The sequence below is a fragment of the Merops nubicus genome, unplaced genomic scaffold (assembly GCF_000691845.1).
Source record: "Merops nubicus isolate BGI_N331 unplaced genomic scaffold, ASM69184v1 scaffold14441, whole genome shotgun sequence".
NCBI classification, from domain to species: Eukaryota; Metazoa; Chordata; class Aves; order Coraciiformes; family Meropidae; genus Merops; species Merops nubicus.
In genome coordinates, this window is record NW_008588049.1 from 41,222 (window position 1) to 63,503 (window position 22,282).

At 40.7% G+C, this 22,282-nt stretch overlaps 1 protein-coding gene across 1 annotated transcript; it reads right to left on the reverse strand.

Moving 5' to 3' along the window:
- Positions 1-1,494: 1,494 nt before the first annotated feature.
- On the reverse strand, positions 1,495-20,778 carry CDC20B (cell division cycle 20B; the record flags this gene model as incomplete). The annotated part of the gene is made up of 9 exons (XM_008949153.1): positions 1,495-1,658; positions 4,986-5,103; positions 5,828-5,953; positions 7,019-7,247; positions 10,658-10,752; positions 11,597-11,793; positions 13,742-13,852; positions 16,456-16,555; positions 20,657-20,778. Coding segments are annotated over 9 exons (1,262 nt in total), but the record flags the coding sequence as incomplete, so codon positions are not given.
- Between the last annotated feature and the right edge of the window lie 1,504 nt (positions 20,779-22,282).

Genomic DNA, 22,282 nt, shown 5'->3' on the forward strand with positions numbered 1-22,282 from the left:
TTCTAGCCTGAAGACCACAGGAGATAAAGTCAGAAACTGGCAGTTTAGTAGCAGACTTTTTGTAAATTAATATCTTACTAGGTAAAGAAGATGAGTGGTGTTAACCTCCCAGACCTAAAGTTAGTAACCACGTGATTTATGAACAGCAGAAGATGAGGTTTTTAAAATTATGAGAACTAAATACATGACAGTTTCACATTCATTTCCAGAGATACTTATTCTCCTGTTAACATTGCCTATCTCTTTTCATGCATTTGATTACAGTATAATTTTCCATAGTCTGACATGGCTCTACTCCCCTATTCTCCCATTCTTCCCCAGCTACAGGAAATGCTCTGAATAAACTTCCAGCAGGAAAAAAAAAAAAAAAAAAAAAAAATCCAAAGAATATGAGTTTCTGAGCTCATGGGGCTTTTAATATCAAATCCAGGAGAGACTCCTTACGCCTTGCCCCTCCTCATTCCTAATAATGCAAGCAAATCTCCGAAGACATCTGTGGAATAGAAGATGTTTTGAACAGCACTACCAAGTTCTATCTGAACAGCATCTGAAGACCCATCCTGAAACCCTTACTTAGCTATTGAATGTGTACAAGTCTCACAGAAGCAAACATCTACTGAAGTTCAATAGGTTTTTTCTTTGTGAGCACTAAACACAACTCATTAGAGACTGAGAGCTGCCAGGCTTGCTGACACCCAGAATTAAATTGGTACCCTTAAGGAATGAATGAACTGACTGTTGTGTTTGATCCAGACAGCACAGTTCCTTGGATATGGCCATTTGCCTTATTAACCAGTTGATTACATAATTATGCATATAATTGCATATTATGCAATTATCTATATTTCTATATTTTCAATCCCTGTCAAACATAGTAGGTGGGTTTAAGGAAAAGAAACAATTCAAAATCCAATAAAGATGGTTTTCTAATTAAGCTAGTTATCATTATCACTATGAAAACAATAAGGAATTCCCAAGAAATTATTTGTATTTCGTTACAGTTACACACTTAGTTACCTAGGTCTCCAGAAATATTCATACAGATTCTGTACAATGATTTATGTGACACACAGAACAACACAGACCCCTGGACTTCTCTCTGCTGATCCTAGTCTACAAACGATTCCAGGCAATTTACATGAACATGACATGTGGTTCCCAAGGGGGAGGCTAAGATGATGTAAAACTCCTTACAAGAATCCTAGCTAAAAGCAGGACCTAAGACTTTATGCTGGCACTTGACAAATGGTGGATTCCATCCATGCTTGCTAGTTTAATGAAAATAAATATGATGTTATTCTTCAGAGTTAAAATATTTTTCCTCTAGGGTAAGACAAGCTACTAACATTTCACATAACAGATTAATGGGGAAAATCACTTTCTCTTTAAAAAATTGTACCATCTTTTGCCATGTTTCCATTGGAAGGAACGTACATATTTTGCTTTATTGAATGGGCTGAATACATTTAATCACTTGCTTTCAAGGAAAAGAAGTCACAAGAATGAGCTCAAATAACCCTTAGAAAAAGCCTTGCTGCTTTGCTTGCTCTCCCCAGACTCGTGGCATTTCCACAGACAAGCTATTCCATCAGCCGCTAGAGAAAAGAGCCTGTGCTGATTTGGGCTCAGGGCTATATGCAGGACTCTCCCTTTGTGACCTGTAACATAAAATAAATGGGAAAGACACATCACAATTCTGTACTGATCATGGTGATCACTTTCACCATCCCCACCCACACTATGGCTTGCTCCACTTTTACTGCAGCAGTGAAATATGCTGCACAGGGTGTAGGAAGCCAGCATTGTCTGCAGAGTATTTTCATGTTAAGGAAGAACTGAAGGCAATATTTTCCCATTAGGGACCAGGCTTTAACTGCCAGGAAGACATTTCTGTCGAAGCAGAACAGTGAACCTGAATGCTTGATTCTCCACACATTTACATCAGCCTCATTACTGTGTTTGGTAACTTGTCTCACTGCTGAGCTTTCCCATCTGGCTGCACATGCCTTGCAGACAGTTTGCAGCTGATCCAACAACAATGAGACGGTGTCTCCAGCTACTCACTTGTTACTGTTAAGGATATCTTTTAACAGTGATTCCACTGCATAATTTATTGGAACTGTATATTGATTTTTTCTGCAGTTGTAGTACCCTACAATGCCACACACCTCCTGGATCACCTAGCACAACGTCAGCACTAAGAAAGCCCATGAGGTTTTTAGGCACACGGGCATGAGAAATTAGAAGCCTTTTTACTCTAAATTACCAGCCATTAGCTTCTCTGGTTGGGTCAGTTACTGACAACCATAGAGCTGAGATAGTCACCCAAGGGGAAAAAAGAAACTTTTCATCTAAAACAGACCAGATGAACCACATCCTAAAAAGATGTGTGAAGGTACAAAGGAAGTATTGTGTGACCAGCTTGAATGTACATAGGTGACCTATATCTCCCCACTACCTGTACCCAAGTTCTCCCTGAGCACAAGGGTATAGCAGTTCTCTAGCTCTACATAATTTTATGAGGATGAACGTGTGAGGAACTGTAAAACCCTCTGAATCTGTGGTACTTATCACAGTGGTACCTGATGAAGATCTGTAGGACTGTTGCAGATGGACACTCTGCCATAACTTAGTGAAGCTGCTATAAATGGCTCTCTGGAGGCACAGCGACTAAAAGTACATGTGTTGTCCTGGTGCTGACTAACGTGTCCCTCCTAAACATTATGACTAGAATTTTGACAACACCACTCAATTATTTCAGAAGAGATTAATTTTCAGGCTTTGATCATTCTCCAGTTAGTCAATTGTACACGACCTCTGTTAATATTTAAGACCGTGAGTTTACATCTCAGCAGATGCTTTACACTGTCTCCAGTCAGTGTCTGTAGCAACTTTGAAGGAAGAGATGGATATGTATTTTCTAGAGGCATCCAAAAATATCCAAAACAGTGACTTAAATGTGATTATTAGTCTCAGTCAAAAAGAAGTGCGGGTGGCTAGAGAGACATCAGGAAAGCAGAAATTATTCATTTCCATGTTTTCTGAGTGGAGTTTCCTGGATTTATTTCATAGTTTCAAGATCACATTCAGATATTTTTCAAAGCAATTAGGTATTTTTTTTGTTTGTATGTTTTCTTTGTTCTACAACTTTTCTAAGGGTAGGGCATTTCCACAAAAAATGAATCTTTTTTCCTAGTAAATTAATCTAATAGTTCTATTAGAAGTATCTCAAAATGGGACTCAGTGCTACTGAGTTATAAAGTTGTATACATATATCTATAAAAGGCTACTATCTTTCAGTTGTTATTCTGTTCAGAAGATCTCAGTAATAGCCACCTCCACAATGAGATTTGGTTACGATTTATCTGTTCACATCTTTGGGTGTAAAACTCACGTGGTTAAGGGTGTCTGAGGCTGAGAACCACCTCACAATCACCCATCATTCTTTTTCTGAACTTATTTTGATGCATATACAATTTCTTCCAACATTCAGTTGCTTACAGTAGGGCAAAAAGAAATAAGGTGTTCACAAGCAGGCATGCATCTGTGAAACAACTACCCGGTCTTTTTGTTCATAAAAATTAGTTTCTCTGGCAGATAACTAAACTGAACAGTAAACAGGATGGTAACACTCCACCTTTACCAAGTGACCAATGCATTTGACTTACATGGTAAATGTCTTACACTGTATGCTCTTTTCAAAGGTAAGATTAAATCTAGGCTTCATTTAAAATAGTATATTCAAGACTTCAAAGACTTGAGAAACCTCAAGCTCCAGTAGTTAAGACTAAAGATCATGTCACTTTCAGATTGTTTCTTTGAACACCACAGGACACTACCTTAAGAGGTACTGTGCATAAATGAGGAGGGATAAGGAAGGAAAAGCAACACAGACAAGCAGCACTACACAAGTATAATGGGTAACCAAATCCATATATGTCACTGCTGCTCTCTCTCTTCCATCCATCTTTGTTTTGACTCTCCTGTGCTTTTCTCTCACAGGCTAGTGTTGAAGCCAAAACCCTGGTTCCACACAAGTCCTTGTTTCCAAGGACAGCTGGACCCCCATATACCTGGGATTTAATAAATCAGGAATTTAATAAATGCCTTCAAATATAGCAATAGGGTACGAAAAGTATTTGTAAGTATCAGCTGTCAGGTTGGAAATCCAAAGCTTTTTTGGCCATATCTTGCCAATGAGTGTGAAAAAACACTTCCAAAAACACAAAAATAATTTGTTATTTTCCTTTAACTTCAGATGCTTTTATTACATCACTTCAGTTAACACTGAAACAACTCAAACTTAATGGATAGGCATTACAGGAAGCACCAGAAACAAGAAGGCTTAATAGCAAGGAACATATTCAATGTGTAGTGTAGCCTTAGAGCACCATGGACCACAGAGAACTGCAAGGAAACTCCACTTGCCTCTCAGCATGGCAGAAGGGAAACAGAACACCTGGCATTGCTTCAAAGACAAAATCATGCATTAAACCGAGAGATCTAAGTAACACACCAAAATTTATATTACACATCTTTTGGAAGCTGGTTCAATATCCTTGCACGATGAGATGCAAATTCAAAGAGCCACATCTAGTTTTTGTTATCTAGAAGGCCATTAGTCTAGAATACATTGGAAGCAACCTGACATTAGCAGACTCAACCCAGGCCCAGTAAGCCTTAGGGAGAAGCGGAAACATCCTGCACCTAGGATGGCCTTAGAAATTATAAGAGTGAATCCCATCATTAAAACCGAGCGATTTTACAGAAGCAACTTAATACTATTATCTTAATAAGTCAGCTGTTACAATCTCATGAATCAGGATTGTGCACATGAACACCTGTGTGTAGGCAGAGGGAGGAGATGGAAGTAACTACTCTTTTCACTCTTTTTTGACATAGATGCATGGTATGCACACGCAAAAACACACTCATTGGACAGACAGCTAACTGAAATGGTTAAAACTACTAACTGAAATACTTGCCATAGAGTTCTGATGAATTGACAAGCATGGGATACTTCCATATTTTCATCTGATTTCCAGGAAGGCCTTGTCCAGTCATCAGTTCACTGGTTTTGGGTAACCAGACCAAGGAACAAATCTATTGCAATTTAAAATGATGCTTTAGTTTTCAGCAAGGGTCAACATACACCACTGAGTAGATTTAAAATGTTATCTATAATGTCTAAACAAGTTACTGAGAAGTAGTCCTAGCAGAATATTTACCTATTTAGGAGGATCATTTAATTCCTCACAACGCTTCAAAGTACAGTTGCTTTATTGTCCTAGCTAAACACAGTAACAGCCTGTCAGTATAAAAACAGAGCCCTTCAACCACATCCTCAGCTAAGCTGTAATAGCTCCAGGAAAATCAACAATAATGCTGCTTTTCTCCAGCTGAGAATCTGTCCCTCTGCTTCCTAACATTCAAAACACAGAGACAGATGTTTGCCCTCTGACTCTTACACCTCTTCGCACCCCAGCACTCTGGGAATTTTCCCCTCCCCCTGAAAATTCTCACCACATCGAGAGTTTTAGCCAAAACCATTATTGCCAATAAGGAAAAGATGACGAGCAGTGTCTGGCCACAAGACCACCTCCTCTTCAATCATTCGTGTGGAGACAGAAATAGTGAATGAGAAACAAGAGACTGCAGGGTCCCATCACACACGGCGGTGCCGAACGGAGCACCACTGCATACCCAGAGGAGATCCTGCTGTGCCCCTGGCCGCAGAACCACCCGCCAAGTCAGTGGGAGTTTGCCAGGTGAGCACACCTGCACAAGGAGAGCAGAGCCTAAGTATGCAGACATTTCATCATTTCACCTGAGAATCTGTAGCTGCACTTTGGATGATTTTCTCACAATTTATGTCCCAGATACGCAAAATCCCATCTTTCATCCCACCCCCTGTAGCAAGGACTTGGGACTGCCAAGGACACCAGTTCATAGCCTAGAAAAACAAGAAAATAGATACCAGAACAGATTACAAGGTTAGCTGGAAAAACATAGTATTTTCGCTTAAAAGCCTCATTGGAAAAATAAAGCGCAAAAAGCACCTACAATGTACATACAGAGCAATAAGGAAGCCAAAACTCCAGTTGCTGCTTCCTTTGCCATTGCTTCACAGTAGCCTACACTGTCCCATGTACACTCATAAAACTCCAGCTTCTCTGCTTACCCTTCACAGGCCACAGACTCACACCTCAGTACCAGAGGAACCCAGCAGGATAGTCTTACTGCCCGAGCCAAGCCATTACAGAAGCCCAAGCAATGTGACTTGCAGGGCTTACAAGAAAGCTGGTTTCTCCCTAGCTACTTCCAGGATATGCCTAAAGCCCAGACTCTATCTGAAGAAAAGCTACTAAGAACTCAATTCCATCTGTTCCAGTAAACGCCTCTGACCCTTCAACCCTAGTGCTCCAGGCCAGTCTCAGACTCTTCTGGAAAGACAAACAGCCTCTAAATGCTGGAATCCCTTGCCTCCTACTGCTAGTGCTTGTCCTCTCCCACACAGACTGGGACTTCATGAACATGATGAATCTTAAAACGTCTCCAGTTTAAAATGTTTCCTGTTTCCTACTGCAGATTATTTGCAACCAGCAATAACATGGATGTCTGGGCAAAAGGGTGAAAGAAACCTCATATTTAAATTAATTGTAGCAGAGAGAATTTTCCAAAACTCAAAAAAATGAAAGATTTTTTTTGTTAACTTCTAAGTATTGCACCACCAAACTTTTCTGTACAAGGTAGAGATACAGAGCAGGATGTAAATTTTATTTTTATTTGGCATTGTACTTATAAAGGCCTCCTAATTCAGAAAATTTCCTAATCTAATAGCTCGCAAACTTGTCTGTGAATTGGAATGAAGAGAAATGGTCTTAAAATTAACTGCATCACAGACCAGGAGACGAAACTAGCAGATATCAGTGAGATAATTTGAAAAATTCCCTAGCTGTCCACATCAGCAATTCCAGGAGAGCAAATACAGAAAAGCAGTCCTCCCCTCTCCATGTACCTTCACTGCTGAGACGTGAGGTATGGTTTTCAGTGGCTGTGACTGCAATCTCACACCAGGGTCACCAGGCCAGATATTCAATATACCATCGCTAGACCCACTTGCCAGCAACTGGTTGGTTAGTGACCATTTCAGGCTGCAAATGCTTTGCTTGTTTTGGCAAAGAGTCCCAACATGGTGCTGAGCAACTCGAACGTCGTGGTGATGAATTGATCCTAGTCGCGAGCCGCTGTAGATGAGAAAAGACAGCCTGGGTTTAACGTTGAAGAGGACAAGCTACATCATTATACTGCCGTTTCTTCAGTGGTTTCAGAAGCAAACCACATCAGAGTGAAATGTGTCTGCAGAACAACAGTATTTCAGTAAAAGGTAACACAAACCAACTATCAAAAGCACACCCTGACTGCAGAGTTGGCTGATGACAGAAAGACAAGCAGCTGCTCGGTTCAAGCCAGGCAGAATACCTGTCCCTCTCATAGTTTTCCCTTCACTGAAGACATGTTGCATTGTATGCCACTAATCTGCACCCTGTTCAACTGTCAAGACATTTAATGTAAGCTATTTCCTGTTCTCTGTGAAAAATCATTCTGCAAGATGATTTTTGCCAAGGCTAGGTATGACTACACACCCAATAAACAGACAGTGTAAAATGGCTCTGGGAAAGGGCTTACTAGCAAGCGACAGTGTGTTCTTTGGTTCTTTTCCTTCCCTTGCCTCCTTCCCCCTTCCCACTTCCAGGCTCAAACAAAGCCTGCATAGCTTCACACTGTAGCACTAATTGCCTGTTGGGTTGTATGGTTCTACAGCCAATACCATCAGTCTACCAAAGGGAGGAAGAAATACATGGCCTGGAAGCACAGCTCCTGTTACAGCTTAGCTCCCAGACAGGGGGTTTACACTTCAGTAGTAGAGTTGAACTGAAAATATTGAAAATGCCTTGCAGCGCATTTTCTTTTCCTGCCTTTCTAAGGATATTACTTACATTAAATCTATAAGCAAACAGAGGAGTTTCCTGCTGGAAATTCACTCTTCCAACTGAATGACACTCAAAAAAAAAAAAAAAAAATCAGCATGTTCAGTACCAACTTTCTAGGTATATCAGAAACAGATAACTGACATGACTGCAGTACATTAGTTTAGGGCAATAATGACTGGAGACTTTCCCATACTGGCTCTTAAAGATTTTTCAGAGTTGAATGATTTGGAAGCGCTAAAAATGCACACACAAAACCGACTGATTTCAAGAAATGCCATTCTGTTTCCCTCGTATTATGGACTTGCTAAAGTCCTGAAGTTCACAGGTTCCAATAAAACAGTGCTCCAGTGAAAATGAAGCATATCTTTATGGAAAATAGAGGACGATATGTGCATTATCAGCAAAGGTATGATCATTTCCCTCCTGAAGATTTATACATTTTTTTTCCTACTAAATAATAAGCAGAAAATCTAACCAAGTGTATTTGGTCTGGCTGAGAGAGTTAATTTTTTCCCCAGCAGCTCTCCCAGCAGTGTGCTGTGCACTGGTGGCTAGAAAGGTGTTGATGACACACCAGCGTTTTGGCTGCTGCTGAGGGGTGCCAGCACAGCATCGAGGGTGTCTGTCCAGCATTCCCCCCTCACTGGCAGGCTGGGGTGGGAGAGGGCACAGCCAGGACAGCTGACCCAAACTGACCAAGGGATATTCCATACCATACGACGTCTGCTCAGCAGTAAAAGCTAAGAGAAAGAGTTGGGGGCATGCATTATTAGGACACTTGTCTTGTGGAGCCAACTGCTTTGCATACGGAAGCCCTGCTTCCCAGGAAGTGTCTGGACATCACCTGCTGATGATGAGAATAAATCTTTCATTTTCCTTGATTCCACGTGCAGACTTTGCTTTTGCTGCACTAAACTGCTTTTATCTTAGACCCATGGGGTTTATTTTCCATCTTGTTATCTCCCCTACCCCATCCTGCTGAGAAGGTGAGTGATGGAATGGCTTTCTCAGCACCTGTTGTCCAGCCAGAGTCAACCCACCACACTATGAGAAACATAACTGAATTGTCAGTGTTTGCCATATTAAGGTTTTCAGCGATTGTAGTGATATGAGTGGGGCGGAACTGAGCTCTTGAGAATCCTGGTTGAAAGGACGTTTTTCCACTTGGCATGAAAAGAAATCAGGATTATTTGCTTTTTGACAAAAGGAGACATGCTTTTGGCATGTGCTTTGCTAAAGGCAGAGAAGCGAACAAAATTTTGTAATGAGTTAATTTTCAGTACTGAAATTTATTTACGGGTTCATGAAGATATGCTGTTTGACTGTTTTTAACCACAGGAGTATCAACTGTCCACAGTGAAGTTTACTGTATGAACACTGCTCTTATTTCAATAACATTGAATATTAACTCCACACCTTTTTCTGCTTATACAGATATTTTAACTCTGTCCTAACATTAGATTGAACTGGTTAGTTTCAAACCAAGCAAGTGAAATACATGTTATCTCAACCTAATCAGTCATAACTGTATTTCACAGGTCCATGCTGAATTTTATCATCAATTTCTATTCAGAGAGATCTGCAATACAAGTTCCTGTTGTTTTCACTCCTTTGGCCAAGGTGAAATGCAAACTGAAACTAATGCTTACTGTAGCACCACTTGGCATTGTCAGGACATTCCAGCTGCATCGTTGTAACTTAATCCCCCCCAGCATCTTATCAACTGGTTGTTCTGCTGGTATCCTTCTACCTCACTCCACCTAACAGACCTATTACAATCAAACATCTGAGCATCTTGTGAATTCAATATAAAACTACCTCTAGTGTTCATATCCAAAGATAGATACTACTTTCATTTTGAGTTTAATAATGAAGTCAGTCCACCCAATTATTTCTATGTTTAAATAAAAGACAAGACTATCATATGATTTTTAAAATCATATAAGCATCTATCATAAACAAGTCTCCCCTCAGCCCCTTCAAGTGTGAAACAGAAAGTGGGAGGAAAGAAAACCACAAAAGAGTATACTATACTCCATCTTCCTCATCTGAGTTCCCATATTGAAATGATCCCTAAATATAAAATATTTGCCATCTGGTATAAAATTCAACCTTGGCAAAGCAAAGGTCAACCATTTCAGACTCCTTGGGTTGTGGGTAGCAAAGAGCTGGCCTTTCCTTGTAGCTACATGACTGGAGAGGAGCGTAACTCTTAGCAGCTGTGTTTCACTGTGCTTCCAAAAGGACAGATGCAGTCTTGACATCACTGGAAGGGAAGTCTAAACTACATGCACTCACCCCAGCACTGGGCAGGCTACAACTTTTTGAGTCCAGACCCACTAGAGACAACCTCATTTCAAGCTCAGGCTTTGCACAAAACCAGAACCAGAGCCTCCATATCCTAGGGAAATTCTGCAAGCAGTTACAGTTTTCTGGAAGGAGAGAAAGAAGCAGAGACTAGAGAGGAAGGATAAATCACCTTTGGCTGTTTTCCTGCCATACACTAAATCTACATATGATTTCTGAGGTGGTCAATAAATAGAGGGACAGGATAAAATGCAAAATACCTTTGAGCAAAGCCAAAGGAAACAGCTAAAATGAATGGGACATTTGTCTAAGTAAAAGCAGCAGAACTCTTTCTGGGAATATACTATGTCACTCACCTGCTCAGAATATAATGATTCCAGCTCAGAGCTCCAACTACAGACAGATGACCAAACATATTTCTCAACCTCTTTTTGGTTTCAATGTCCCACAGCTGCCAGTCAAAACAAACAAGAAATAAGAATTTAACGACAAAAAGAAAAATACTTTTTGCTCTCTTCCTTTATTTGCAAGTAAGATACTGCCCAGTTTTAACCTGACATATGGACAACCTCAAGTTCATCTATTTCACAAGTGAGGCAAGAAAGAGTATTTCCCAGTTTTGGCACCCACATCAGTGATGGTGAATTCAGATAGGATTGAAGAGAATACACATCCTTGAGTTCAGAGCTATGTCTTTACATGTCAGTATTTGGAAGTCCATACTTGAAAGCACTGGCCTTCAGTAGCTTTAGATTGCTGACTCAGGACTGCAGCAGGTAGGTCCTGATATTACCTAGCATCTCAGCCAAATTCCCACAGAAGTCTTTTGATAGGACTGTCCTATAGCAGCAGGCTGAGAGGTACGTGTATAAACAGACTGAAGGCAAATCTTCATGTATGAATCCATAAGGAGAGCTTTGGATTCAGTTCTCAAGGTATCGATCACTAGAGTGATCATAGTAAGAGAGATACAAGAAAAAATAGCCTGCAGTGAGTACAACAATTTAACTAAATGTTTCCTCTTACTGGCAGAAAAAAAATTCTGTGTAATTCAGTGATCAGCTTTTTAGTGGCTTCAGAGGCTCCATTAAATATAGATAACACAGGCTGTCACTAAGCTGTTCAGTAAAGTGCAGCATGACACAGGGAAGTGGTATATATTGTCTCCAGTAGAGTTCCTCTGTAATTTAGCCAATCATTTTTATTTCCAAAAAAAAAAAAAATCAGTAACAAATTGCCTTGTGACCACTTCATCTAAAAAATAAGAAAGACTAAAAAAGCAAATTATCTAGTACTTGCACTTCTCCATCACTGGTGCCAATTGCAAGGCAACTTCCTTCTTTTATCCAAGCCAGGGATGAAATGTATTTGGAACTAGAATTCAAATCAATGCTCGCAATTGCTTGAAGAGTTCCTCCATTCCAGATGTGTGCAACAGGTCCTACAGCAACAGCAATGAGATTTTCAAGGCTCCAGTCCAGTATGTTTAAATCTAGAAGAAAACTAAAAATTACTGAAAAAAAAATTGTAGGTAATAGAAGGGGGGTATGGTTTGGGGGAGAGAGTTTTTGGGTTTTTTTTTTAATATCTATGGAAAAACTTCAAGAGAATGCTTCCATAAAACCCTTACTAGCAGGTATTCCTCCTACATGAAGGAGAGTATCTTTACCAAGCTAAGGTCTTCAGAGATTTAATCTCCATGAACAGGTATGTTTGCACAGCAGGATCTGACTCACAGCTTCCCCACTAGAACTGTTTCATCTGTCACCCTGCATTTCGGATTGCCAACAGAAGTTAGGCTCCTCCACCAACAGCTACAGTTCCAAATGCACTCTTGTTCCAAGGTAAATGTTGCTATTGAGAAAGACACAGGAGAGAGCCTATATGCTACAGTCTGTCCTATATCCTGAGGTTAATAATACTTGCCCTGGACATAGTAGGGGACGAAGCACAGAAGGGAATTAGGAAAATTCTGCACCTCACCTTCAGAGGCTGCTCAGCAAGTGTATGGTGGAAATACTGTTGACACTGCCCCTGATGCTGAGCACATTGCACTTGCAGATCCTGGCAAAGCAAGTCACTGCAGCAGTCAGTGACAGAACAGCCTGCTCTGTCAGGTAGGCCAGAAGAAGTTGATACACAACATTTAATACCAACCCAGGACATTCTCCCACTTCAAAGGAAATTTTCAGCTATCCATTCAGGGCAGCTTAAAAGTAATTTTGTGTGACACTTGAAGCACAGAAGACTGTTACACCAGGGCAAGGTCTGACATCATGTTTTGGTAACTAAAATCACTCTGAAGAATGGATGAATCAATTAATCAGCTGTTTGACTACAGTCCCTGTTGTTCCATCCAGAAATCCCTTTCAAAGACTTCTGCTAATCCTTACTCTTGGCAAATACCTTTTGCACAACCAATTGAAATGCTGGGGTTTGAACCCCCAGCCCCCAAATTAAGGTTGACATATGAGTGATTCCCACAGCCCTTCATAAAGAGGAGGTGAGTTTGCCTTATAGCTTCCCTCCAGGGTGCGGCCGGCCCTGCAGGGAGAGCCATAAGGGAAATGAGCCCCAGGGGTCCCGCACTGAGCTGACAAAGGTCAGGTGTCTGCTTGGGGATAAGAGCTGGGACCACTTGCAGGGAGTCAGGAGTGTCTGTCTGTGGGGTGCACTCCACAGAGTGTCCTGGTTCAGGGCAGACCTCCTGACTCTCCTGGAGCTGGGCCCCAGTCTGTTTAGACCTTTGTGACCACGGGCTGATCGGGTGAGAGTCGCCATGTAGGCACCTTTTTCTTATATGTTTAACTTGCTGGTCTGGCTGTTCCCCATACCAACTGTGGGAACCCTTGGTTCACTGTTTGTACCACCTGTTGTGGGCGGAGTTACATCCTTTGTGGGATCGTTGGGGGTGGCGTCAATTATGTACCAGCTGATTGATCTGTTTGTACCCCCAGTGATCATTCATGGAATGTCCTTTTGCTCACAATACAGTCTGTGTATTGGTTCATCTTCCTGCTGGTGCCATCATTTTTGTTGGGCCTGGTCATTGGCAAAACACCAGTGTAAATCATAGAAACAAACCTCTGTCCTGTTCATAGGTATACATGAACACTTGCAAGGATATTATGAAAAAAATTCCACAGGGGCACTTGTGAACACTTGTATATACAGAGTCCTTTGTTAGATCTTATGGAGTGTTAAAACATTTATTTGCTGCTTTAGACCAGAGACCTATGGACGTTCACCTGTAACCTGTGCACGTTTTGCCCCTGCACCACCAAAGATGTGAGAATTTAGTGCAGGAGGCATCTATCATCAAATCATACACAACATCACTGATGTCACACACTTTTGCCATCTTTCTTGAAACATACACAAGAATTCACAAAGAATTTACAGAATCCGCAAAACACACCACATAGGAGAAATTAACTCACAGTAATCATCATGCAAGCCAGTGATATGAAGCCTCACTTCTGGTTCCAATGGTATTGAAGGCTTCATGGTGGTAACAGCTCTAAACTCATTCCAGGTCCCCTCTCGGCATCCTGTGTTTGAAGATTCATCACACACAAATCAGTAATGCAAAACACCGTCACTTTTTCTCAGGCCTAAGCCTTTCACGTTCTCACTAGAATGATGTTTCCATGGTCCAGAGGAGGCCAGAAGGGCCTAATTTTTCCTGGGTAGGCTCAAAACACTAGACACACTAAACTAGGTGAAAGCCACCTTTAACCACCTCTTTCAAGTCTCCATGCATTTAGTCAGCTAGAACAGACAGTAAGGTCCATTATGTTTTGTTTAAATTGCATCACTTCTCAATACAGAACATGGTTTTCTTTTCCACCTTAGTTTTCTGTCAAAAGTTGTCTGTAGCAGAATATTTCATATGTGCTCTCTTACTTAAAACCCTCTCATACAGCAATTAACCTTTTTGCTTTCTGGTGTTAATTTCCCACCAAAAGGTCTCCCCATCAATACCTAACCACAGGAAAAGGTTTCTAATGCACATGCAATTTGATCACAGGACACTAAGCTTCTGGCAACACCTACGTGAGGAAAAAAAAAGCAAATACAAGTATGAGCAAGCAGAAGAGTCATTCTTTGTGGTCATTGTCCACATTATGCTGCAAAGACTTCTAAACACTATAGAAAAAAATCCAGATCATTATCACTAAGAATTATTTAATGCTAGATTTTTACGCATAAGAAATTATCTTATCACAGAGCAGAAAGCTAGAGATTCACATTTCTGTACTTTTCTCTGTATTTGGACCTCCTTTTTTAATTATTCTCCAGAAAGGAGCATTTAGAATTAGTATCAAAAGTTTCATGGGCAGAAGGCATTACTTATCTCTACAATTAACTGCCTCTGTCAACACTGACAAAGTTTTTGTACTCTGTAACTTAAATACACACATGAACATCCTATATGGAAGTCCAGTGATGAACTGTGGAGAACTTATTTCACATAGTCCTTTCCTAGTCCATTCTGAATCTTCTCCCCTAATCCAAAATTTGTTTCTGCCAGACACCAAATGTTTCTCTTCTCAGCTGTGGTACACCCTTGCTCTCCAAATAAAGACTAAAGATGAGCAAGAGGCAGACCACAGTGATTTTCTTCTGTATCTAAAATTTCCTGAAGTTAAAAAATCAAGCAAGCTTGCAAATCTGTCCAGTGGGGTATCCAACACTGTGTTCTAACCCTGAAATGGTCTAAAGTCACTGAAATCAGACTTCTCTGTGCAGAGAAATCTGTATTTCTAATACGTAGATACCTGGGGTTTTTTTTGAAAACTTTACCAAGCACTTCTGAACCTAGCCAAGTAAGACAATTCAAGAAAATTGAGGCACTTCATTTTAACAGTTGAATGAAAGACAGCATTTCTGAAAAACTCAGAAAACGTTTTTTGTCTTTGATGTTGGCAGTTGGTATTAAGCAGTGAGATATAAAGGATGAAATAAACTCTTACTCATCTTAAGTTTCTCTTCTCATGCGTAATTAATCTATACCAAATTCATACTGAACACACTTTGAGCTCTATTCACCTACCTCATAGACACATGAACATGCATAACAGGCTATTTAATTAGTAGAAATGAAGTGTCATTACACCATTTTGTGTTATTTTGCCTGAGTATTAGCAAGCATCTCTGACTCTTGACAGGATTTTGGCTCTCATTCTCAAAATGAGACTCAGGAAGTGGTAAATAGTCAGTACTGTCACACTAGACCACTCAATCAACAGTGGGTGGGTGGAATAAAATGTGGTATTCCTGATATCTGTATTCATTTGCCACCAAGAAAAAAAACACTGTGACTAAACCCTATACTGTTGCTACTTAATGCTCTGAAATGAGTCTTATTTGCATGAAGAACAACGGAAGAATATATAAATCATAGCCCCCAAATTCTTCTACAGGAGCTGAACTCAGTATTCCTACAGAAGCTGTTTCTTATTGGTTTTACACAAGCATGCATCAGGCCCTGGCTGGCAATAACCCGTCATACACAGAAATAGCCAGATCACCAAAACAAATCAACTGTCCATGACAGAGCACAACCACATACTGGTCTGGTAATTTAATGAACTGCCTCATACTCAAATAACTCTGGGATTATAAACTCTCGGTATTCAAGTATCTTGAATAACTCTAGGATTATTAACTCTCTGTATTATCTCACAGGTTGGCTCCCCACATCCCACCTGTTTTTCGGTTGCCTGATCTTTCACACTCACTTATGCTCATGCATTCCTAGGGCATGTTTTGGAGCAAATTAAGCAACTCCTCCACAGAAGAAACCAGAGGTGATGCTAGGGACAGTCTGCTCCAGCTACCTTTCTCTACAGGGAGGAGCAACAAGACCCCACCATCTCTGCATGTCTTGCACTGCCTTGTTCCCAGCAGTTCATATGATACACAGCCTGTGCCTATTCTGCAGTGCAACCCTAGAGTATTTTTAGAGTTCTCTAACTGAAAACCTGAGAGAAATCAATGGTTTAAAGACACCAGCATACCATAGTAACACAGTATCATTCTGTAACACCTGCTGGAACAGGTTGATGTTACTTGCTTTTCCAGTGCAGGTGCAGCCTGCTGTACCTTACTGTTCAGAGTGCATGAGAATATTTGCTATATTGGAACATACCTTCCCAGATGCAATGGGTATTTTGGCAGACCTTCACATCACCACTTTGTGCAATGCTACATCCAACCTCCTGGAGCAGTGGAAGCTGAGAAGGACATTTCTGCCAATATGTTGAATTGAAAACATGACTGAATTAAGAAATCTGTTGAAAAACATATTTAAGCATAATGGATAACACAAATCCCATCAAAGGCCTCAACACTACTTACATGAAAGCTTCAAAACAGCTTGTCTCTTGGGTGGGAGATCAATAACAAGCACCATGTACCAGTGCCCAAATCACATACTCTAACTTGAGCCACCATCTTTTCTTCCATAACACACCAATTCACTGCTAAAGATCACACGAACTTTAACAACGCTGTTCGAACAAGCCTACCTTACCAGTGGAAGTGGTCCCACGTATGTACATTTGCAGGTTCTACCACAAGTCACCTACCAAACCCTAGTGCACTCTTGTCCTCTCCTGAATTGGCATTTGGGCTAATTTTACCAGCATGCAATGCCATGTTTTCTGCATGCAAACAGTCAATGTGATGCCTCAGGCTGGCTCTGTGAGGAAAGATCCATTTTGTGGTGCATACACTGGAGAGGCACTGGTTCCATTGTGAGATCTACTGGATATCAGAGTCCTCTCTCAAACCAGTGTCCCAAGCCTGTATTCCATGAGCCTATTCCTTAAATCAGTACTACAATATGAAACTGAAAATATATATAAAGGTGTCTCAGGAGAACAAGATATTTTTAATTACTTTATAACTTCCTTGGGTGTCAAAGAAACAGATGATGCAGCAGGGAAAAAAAAAAAAAAAAAAAAAAAAAAAAAAAAAAAAAAAAAACATAAAAAAAGGAGATCTGAATTGTTATTGAAACTTTTTGTTGTTCTGAAAAACATTAGCTCAGGCTTTTATCCAAGATTCTGGCAAAGGCTCCTATCAGCTCACACAGAATATGAAGCTCTTTACCAGTTCCTAGTAATATGCATTTCTTCACAGTCTTCACCGAGTTGAATGTTCTGATGCCAGTTGTCTCTTTGGTCTGAAATTCTTTATTTACAGTCATGTGGAAATGCAGCTGATGTTTTTACCTTTCACTTAAGATTGGTAAGTTCTTGCTCCAACGCCTGTAAAATCTATCCTTCAAGCACACTCAGTGTTACTCTTCTTCAAAACCCTCTTGCAATTATGATACGAAATGTCTTACAAAAACATCGCTGGAAAAAAAAAAAAGGCATTCCTACTTTATATATTTCTCAGCTGCTCTACAGCAGGCCTTTAGCCCTGAGAGGCAGTTTCTGTATGATTTATACAGACAGCTTGGCAGAAAGCTAATCAGTCTGCTTGGATCTGTGTCTTTCTAAAATAAATGCAGACATTTCTGTGGATGACGTTTCTCCCACAAAGGGACCACACGCATTCACTGGTATGTGAGATGTTATTTTCAATATATCCCATCCCTTCATACTACCAGGCAGCACAAATTAAGTAGTCACTAATTACAACATCTAAGAAAATTAATAGATTTTTACACGGTTTTAGCCAAGACTGTCTTCCAAATGGTTTTAAGAACTTGGATTTTGGTCATCCCACAATGTTCTCATAAAGACCCCCGCATCACAGTTCCAGGAAATGGTTGTGGCCCTTGATACAGAACTCTGAATATCTTCATTCTAAATGAACTTCTGCTTGTAAGTTACAGTGTAATTCTAAGTAAGACACTTCACTGTAGAGATGAAAGACTGACACATGCTCTCTACAGGGACCAGTGCTATTTAATATCTTCATCGATGACACAGACAGTGGGATCAAGTGAACTCTTGGCAAATCTGCAGACACCAAGCTGAGTGGTGCAGCTGACATGCCTGAGAGACAGGGTGCCATCCAGAGGGACCTGGACAAGCTTGAGAAGTGGGCCCATGTGAACCTCGTGAGGTTCAACAAGACCAAGTGCAAGATCCTGCACCTGGATTGGGGCAATCCCCGGTACCAGTACCGTCTCAGGGATGAAGGGATTGAGAGCAGCCGTGCAGAGCACTTGAGGGTACTGCTGGATGAAAAGCTGGACATGAACAACAATGAGCACTGACAGCCCAGGAAGCAAAACATATCCAGGGCTGCATCAAATGAAGTGTGGCCATCAGGTTGAGGGAGGTGATTCTGTCCCTCTGCTCTGTTCTCCTGAGACCTCACCTGCAGCACTGTGTCCAGCTCTGGAGCCCTCAGCACAGGAGGGACATGGACCTGTTGGAGTGGATCCAGAGGAGGGACATGGAAATGACCAGAGGGCTGAAGCACCTCCCGTGTGAGGACAGGCTGAGAGAATTTGGGTTATTCAGCCTGGAGAAGAGAAGGCTCTGGGGAGACCTTACTGCAGCCTTTCAGTACTTAAAGGGGGTCTGCAAGAAAGATGAGGACAGGCTTTTCAATAGTGCCTGTTGTGGTAGGACAAGGGGTCATGGCTTTAAACTAAAAGAGATTTAGACTAAATATAAGGAAGAAATTTTTTTGTAATGAGGGTGGTGAAACACCCGAACAGGTTGACCAGAGAGTTGGTAGATGGCTCATCCCTGGAAGAATGGGTCTCTGAGCAACCAGATCAAGTTAAAGATGTCACTGCAAGGTGTTGGACTAGATGACCTTTAAAGGTCCCTTCCAACCCAAACCATTATATGATGCTATGACTAAGAGTGAAGACAATAACATACACTCACTTTTTAAAAGATGTTACAAAGAATCCTTTACACACATTACTTCAAAGACAGTTCTTACCATCTCACAGAAATATTTTATTTAGTTTCTCTGTAGAATCTACCAGGTGTAGATTCAACTAAGATTACTAAACCCATTGAGTTGTGTATTTTAATAATTCTAAAACTCACAGACTCTCCAACTAGACCATGAAGGGAGGCAGGAAGGAAGGAAGCACTGCTATCGAAAGGAGGATTTTCCAGACTACTTTGCTTATTTAGAAAGGAAAGTGGTTGTCCTGAGGACCAGGGTTCCCAGACTGGTGTAAAAGCACAGTCTTTTTTAGCATCCAGTGACCTTCAGGATTACAATTGTTACAAGGTACCAGTCAACAAACATGTTAGTCCACCTTTCTTGACCCTACCTCCTTGTCTTAGAAGCTGAGAAACCGAAACTTCTCAATAATATTAATCAAGGATTACAATCCTTCATAAGCAAAGACATTGAGTATGCATCTCTGAAGCATCCTTACTCAACAGTTAAAATTAAAAAAGTAATTATATGAAAAGAGCTATCAGCAAAGTCAGTATTGACCTTGCAACTGATGCAATCAAGAAAAGGAAAGCACAAGAAAAAGTGTGGTCACTGGCTAATAATTTATAACTTAATATATGAACAGTCACAACCAGATAGCACTAGGATAGAGAGCTGGTTTTGACTGTAATGCTATGATAGTAACTTTTATTAACAAAGAAAAGTATCACCATGCTTCTCACGAGAAGTCAATTTTCAAGAAGTTAGTGAACAGAAACAGGTGAGTAGCTGGAGCATAGGTTTACTTAAGATGACCAAAAACCAACAGATAATGCCTAAAAAGAAAATTAAAAATGGTGTGTCAATGTTCATTAGAAAAAATGCAGGGATAAAGAGTACAGCAATAGAAAACAACACCTAAACGGGAAGTGACCTAAAGTCTTTATTTCACATTAGGTGGATTCCATGTGCTCTTTCATCCTTGGCCAAGAATTTGACCTTCTACTGTCATGAGAAAAAAAATTATTCTCAGAAAGCTACTTTTTGGCAAATTTTTCATAGTCACTCATTCTGTCTACGTGACCAAATGAACTGCTACATCCTGCACAGCTGAAGAAATTATCTTCTTCTCACACAGTCCTCACTAAAGCAAGTGGAAAACTGAGTCACTCATGCTTTTCATGCGTATTTTTTACAATATACATTTTCCCTTAGAGGTAACAAACATATCTTGAGAGCTTGATTAGCTTGGTTTTGATATTACTTTATGGAACGATCACCTGGCAGAAGGGGAGAGAAGCTGAATCAAATAAACGACAAAGCAATTGTTCCCAACTTTCTTCTAGCAGCCATTTCCTAAATGGACATCTTCATGTTACTGTTCTCCATGTCAGTAAGGTAGGATCTGCACAACAGACCCCAGGCAAAAATAAGGTTAAAAAAACCACCATGCTCGTGCATTTGAATTTTGCATTATTCACCTGTTTCTTTTCCATTTCAGTTCTCTTGATATTCCTCCCTTCCAAGCCCGCTGCAGCATGACTGCTAGGTAGAGTCACAGCAGTTTTCATGATGGAGAGTTTCTTAGGTGCCTGTGCCGTCACTGGAAAAACAATTTTAATGGAAACAATTCCTTTAAAAACTATACACAGGGACATTGTTAAGTACTTTTCAGAACAGCCCTGATCTCACAGTAGCCATTACTCTAAAAGCAGATCTGACACACTAAATAGGACAATGCAAGCACTGGCATTTGAACCAGTCACCCTGTCTTCTGTCAGTGAAAAGACACATTTCTACAGCACTATTCATCTTATCCTAAAAGAAATGTCTAAAAAAGGTCAGATTGGTCATTCCCTTTATAAAGACTGCCGGTTTACTACTGCAGCTCTTAGATTTTTTGACTAGTTACACAAGATCCTACTCCATAGGAAATTAGTATCTGATTTCCCAGAACCATACAGGCTTTCACCACTGCTAGCAGAGATAGCATAAAAGACTTTCTGTTTTAGAAACTGAAGCAGGGAGAATTTCACCTTGTTTTACAACCTGAGTTTCCTAGAGCTGGGTGTGTATTATTGAACAGCTTTGGTCTTTTGCTTAGCAGAAGACAGAATTGCACTTTCTGGTAAACATCCACAGAATCATTGAATCATTAAGGTTGGAAAAGACCTCCAAGGTCTTCCAGCTCAACCATCAACCCAACACTACCATGGCCACTAAGCCATGTCCTGGAGTACCACATCCACATGTTTTTTGAACACCTCCAGGGATGGTGACTCCACCACCTCCCTGGGCAGCTTGTTCTAGTGCCTCACCACTCTTTCAATAAATAAATTCTTCCTAGTATGTGATCTAAATCTCCCCTGGTGCAAAATAAGACCATTTCCTCTGGTCCTATCACTAGCTGCTTGGAAGAAGAAGCCATGGCATTACAGAAACACATCCTGAACACTAAACAGCATCTTTTACTTACTCTCTACAAATTTCAATTAGAAATCAACCAGATTTAGTTTCCTAGATCTTCCAGGAAGCTCTTCGTATACATGCAGCTTGTAAACGCTTCCCCACTTTCCCCTAGAACTGCTGGAAGTAGGGGTCAGTGAACTCAGAAGCTCATTTAAAATTTCGACAGCTCCTTCTGTTGCTGGTGGAGAAACAGCCTCCCCTAGAGTCAGTTCTTCTCCAAAGCAGGTCAGAGTACTGGAAGGTTGAGGACAGACAATAACACACGCCAAGCCTCTCCTTCAGTTATGTGCACTACATCACACCCAGGCATGCAGACTGGTCATGGTAGTGTTGGGTGATGGTTGTACTTGATGATCTTAGGGGACTTTTCCAACCTTAATGATTCTGATTCTGTGATTCTAAGTTCTGCAGTTGGCAGGGTCTGTAGTAGCCGTGTGTAGACAAAGGAGAAGCACAAGGAAGGGGAGAGGCCTGTATGAATTCTCCTGCTCTCCTGTTAGTTATTGTTAGGTATTCCAGATATGAAGGTGCAGCAACAAACCCTGTGCACTGTTAAACTGAAAACACTGAGGCCAGCACAACTTAAACCCAGCGCAACACAGCCCCCATCACTAAAAGAAAATAAAAAAAAATTAAAA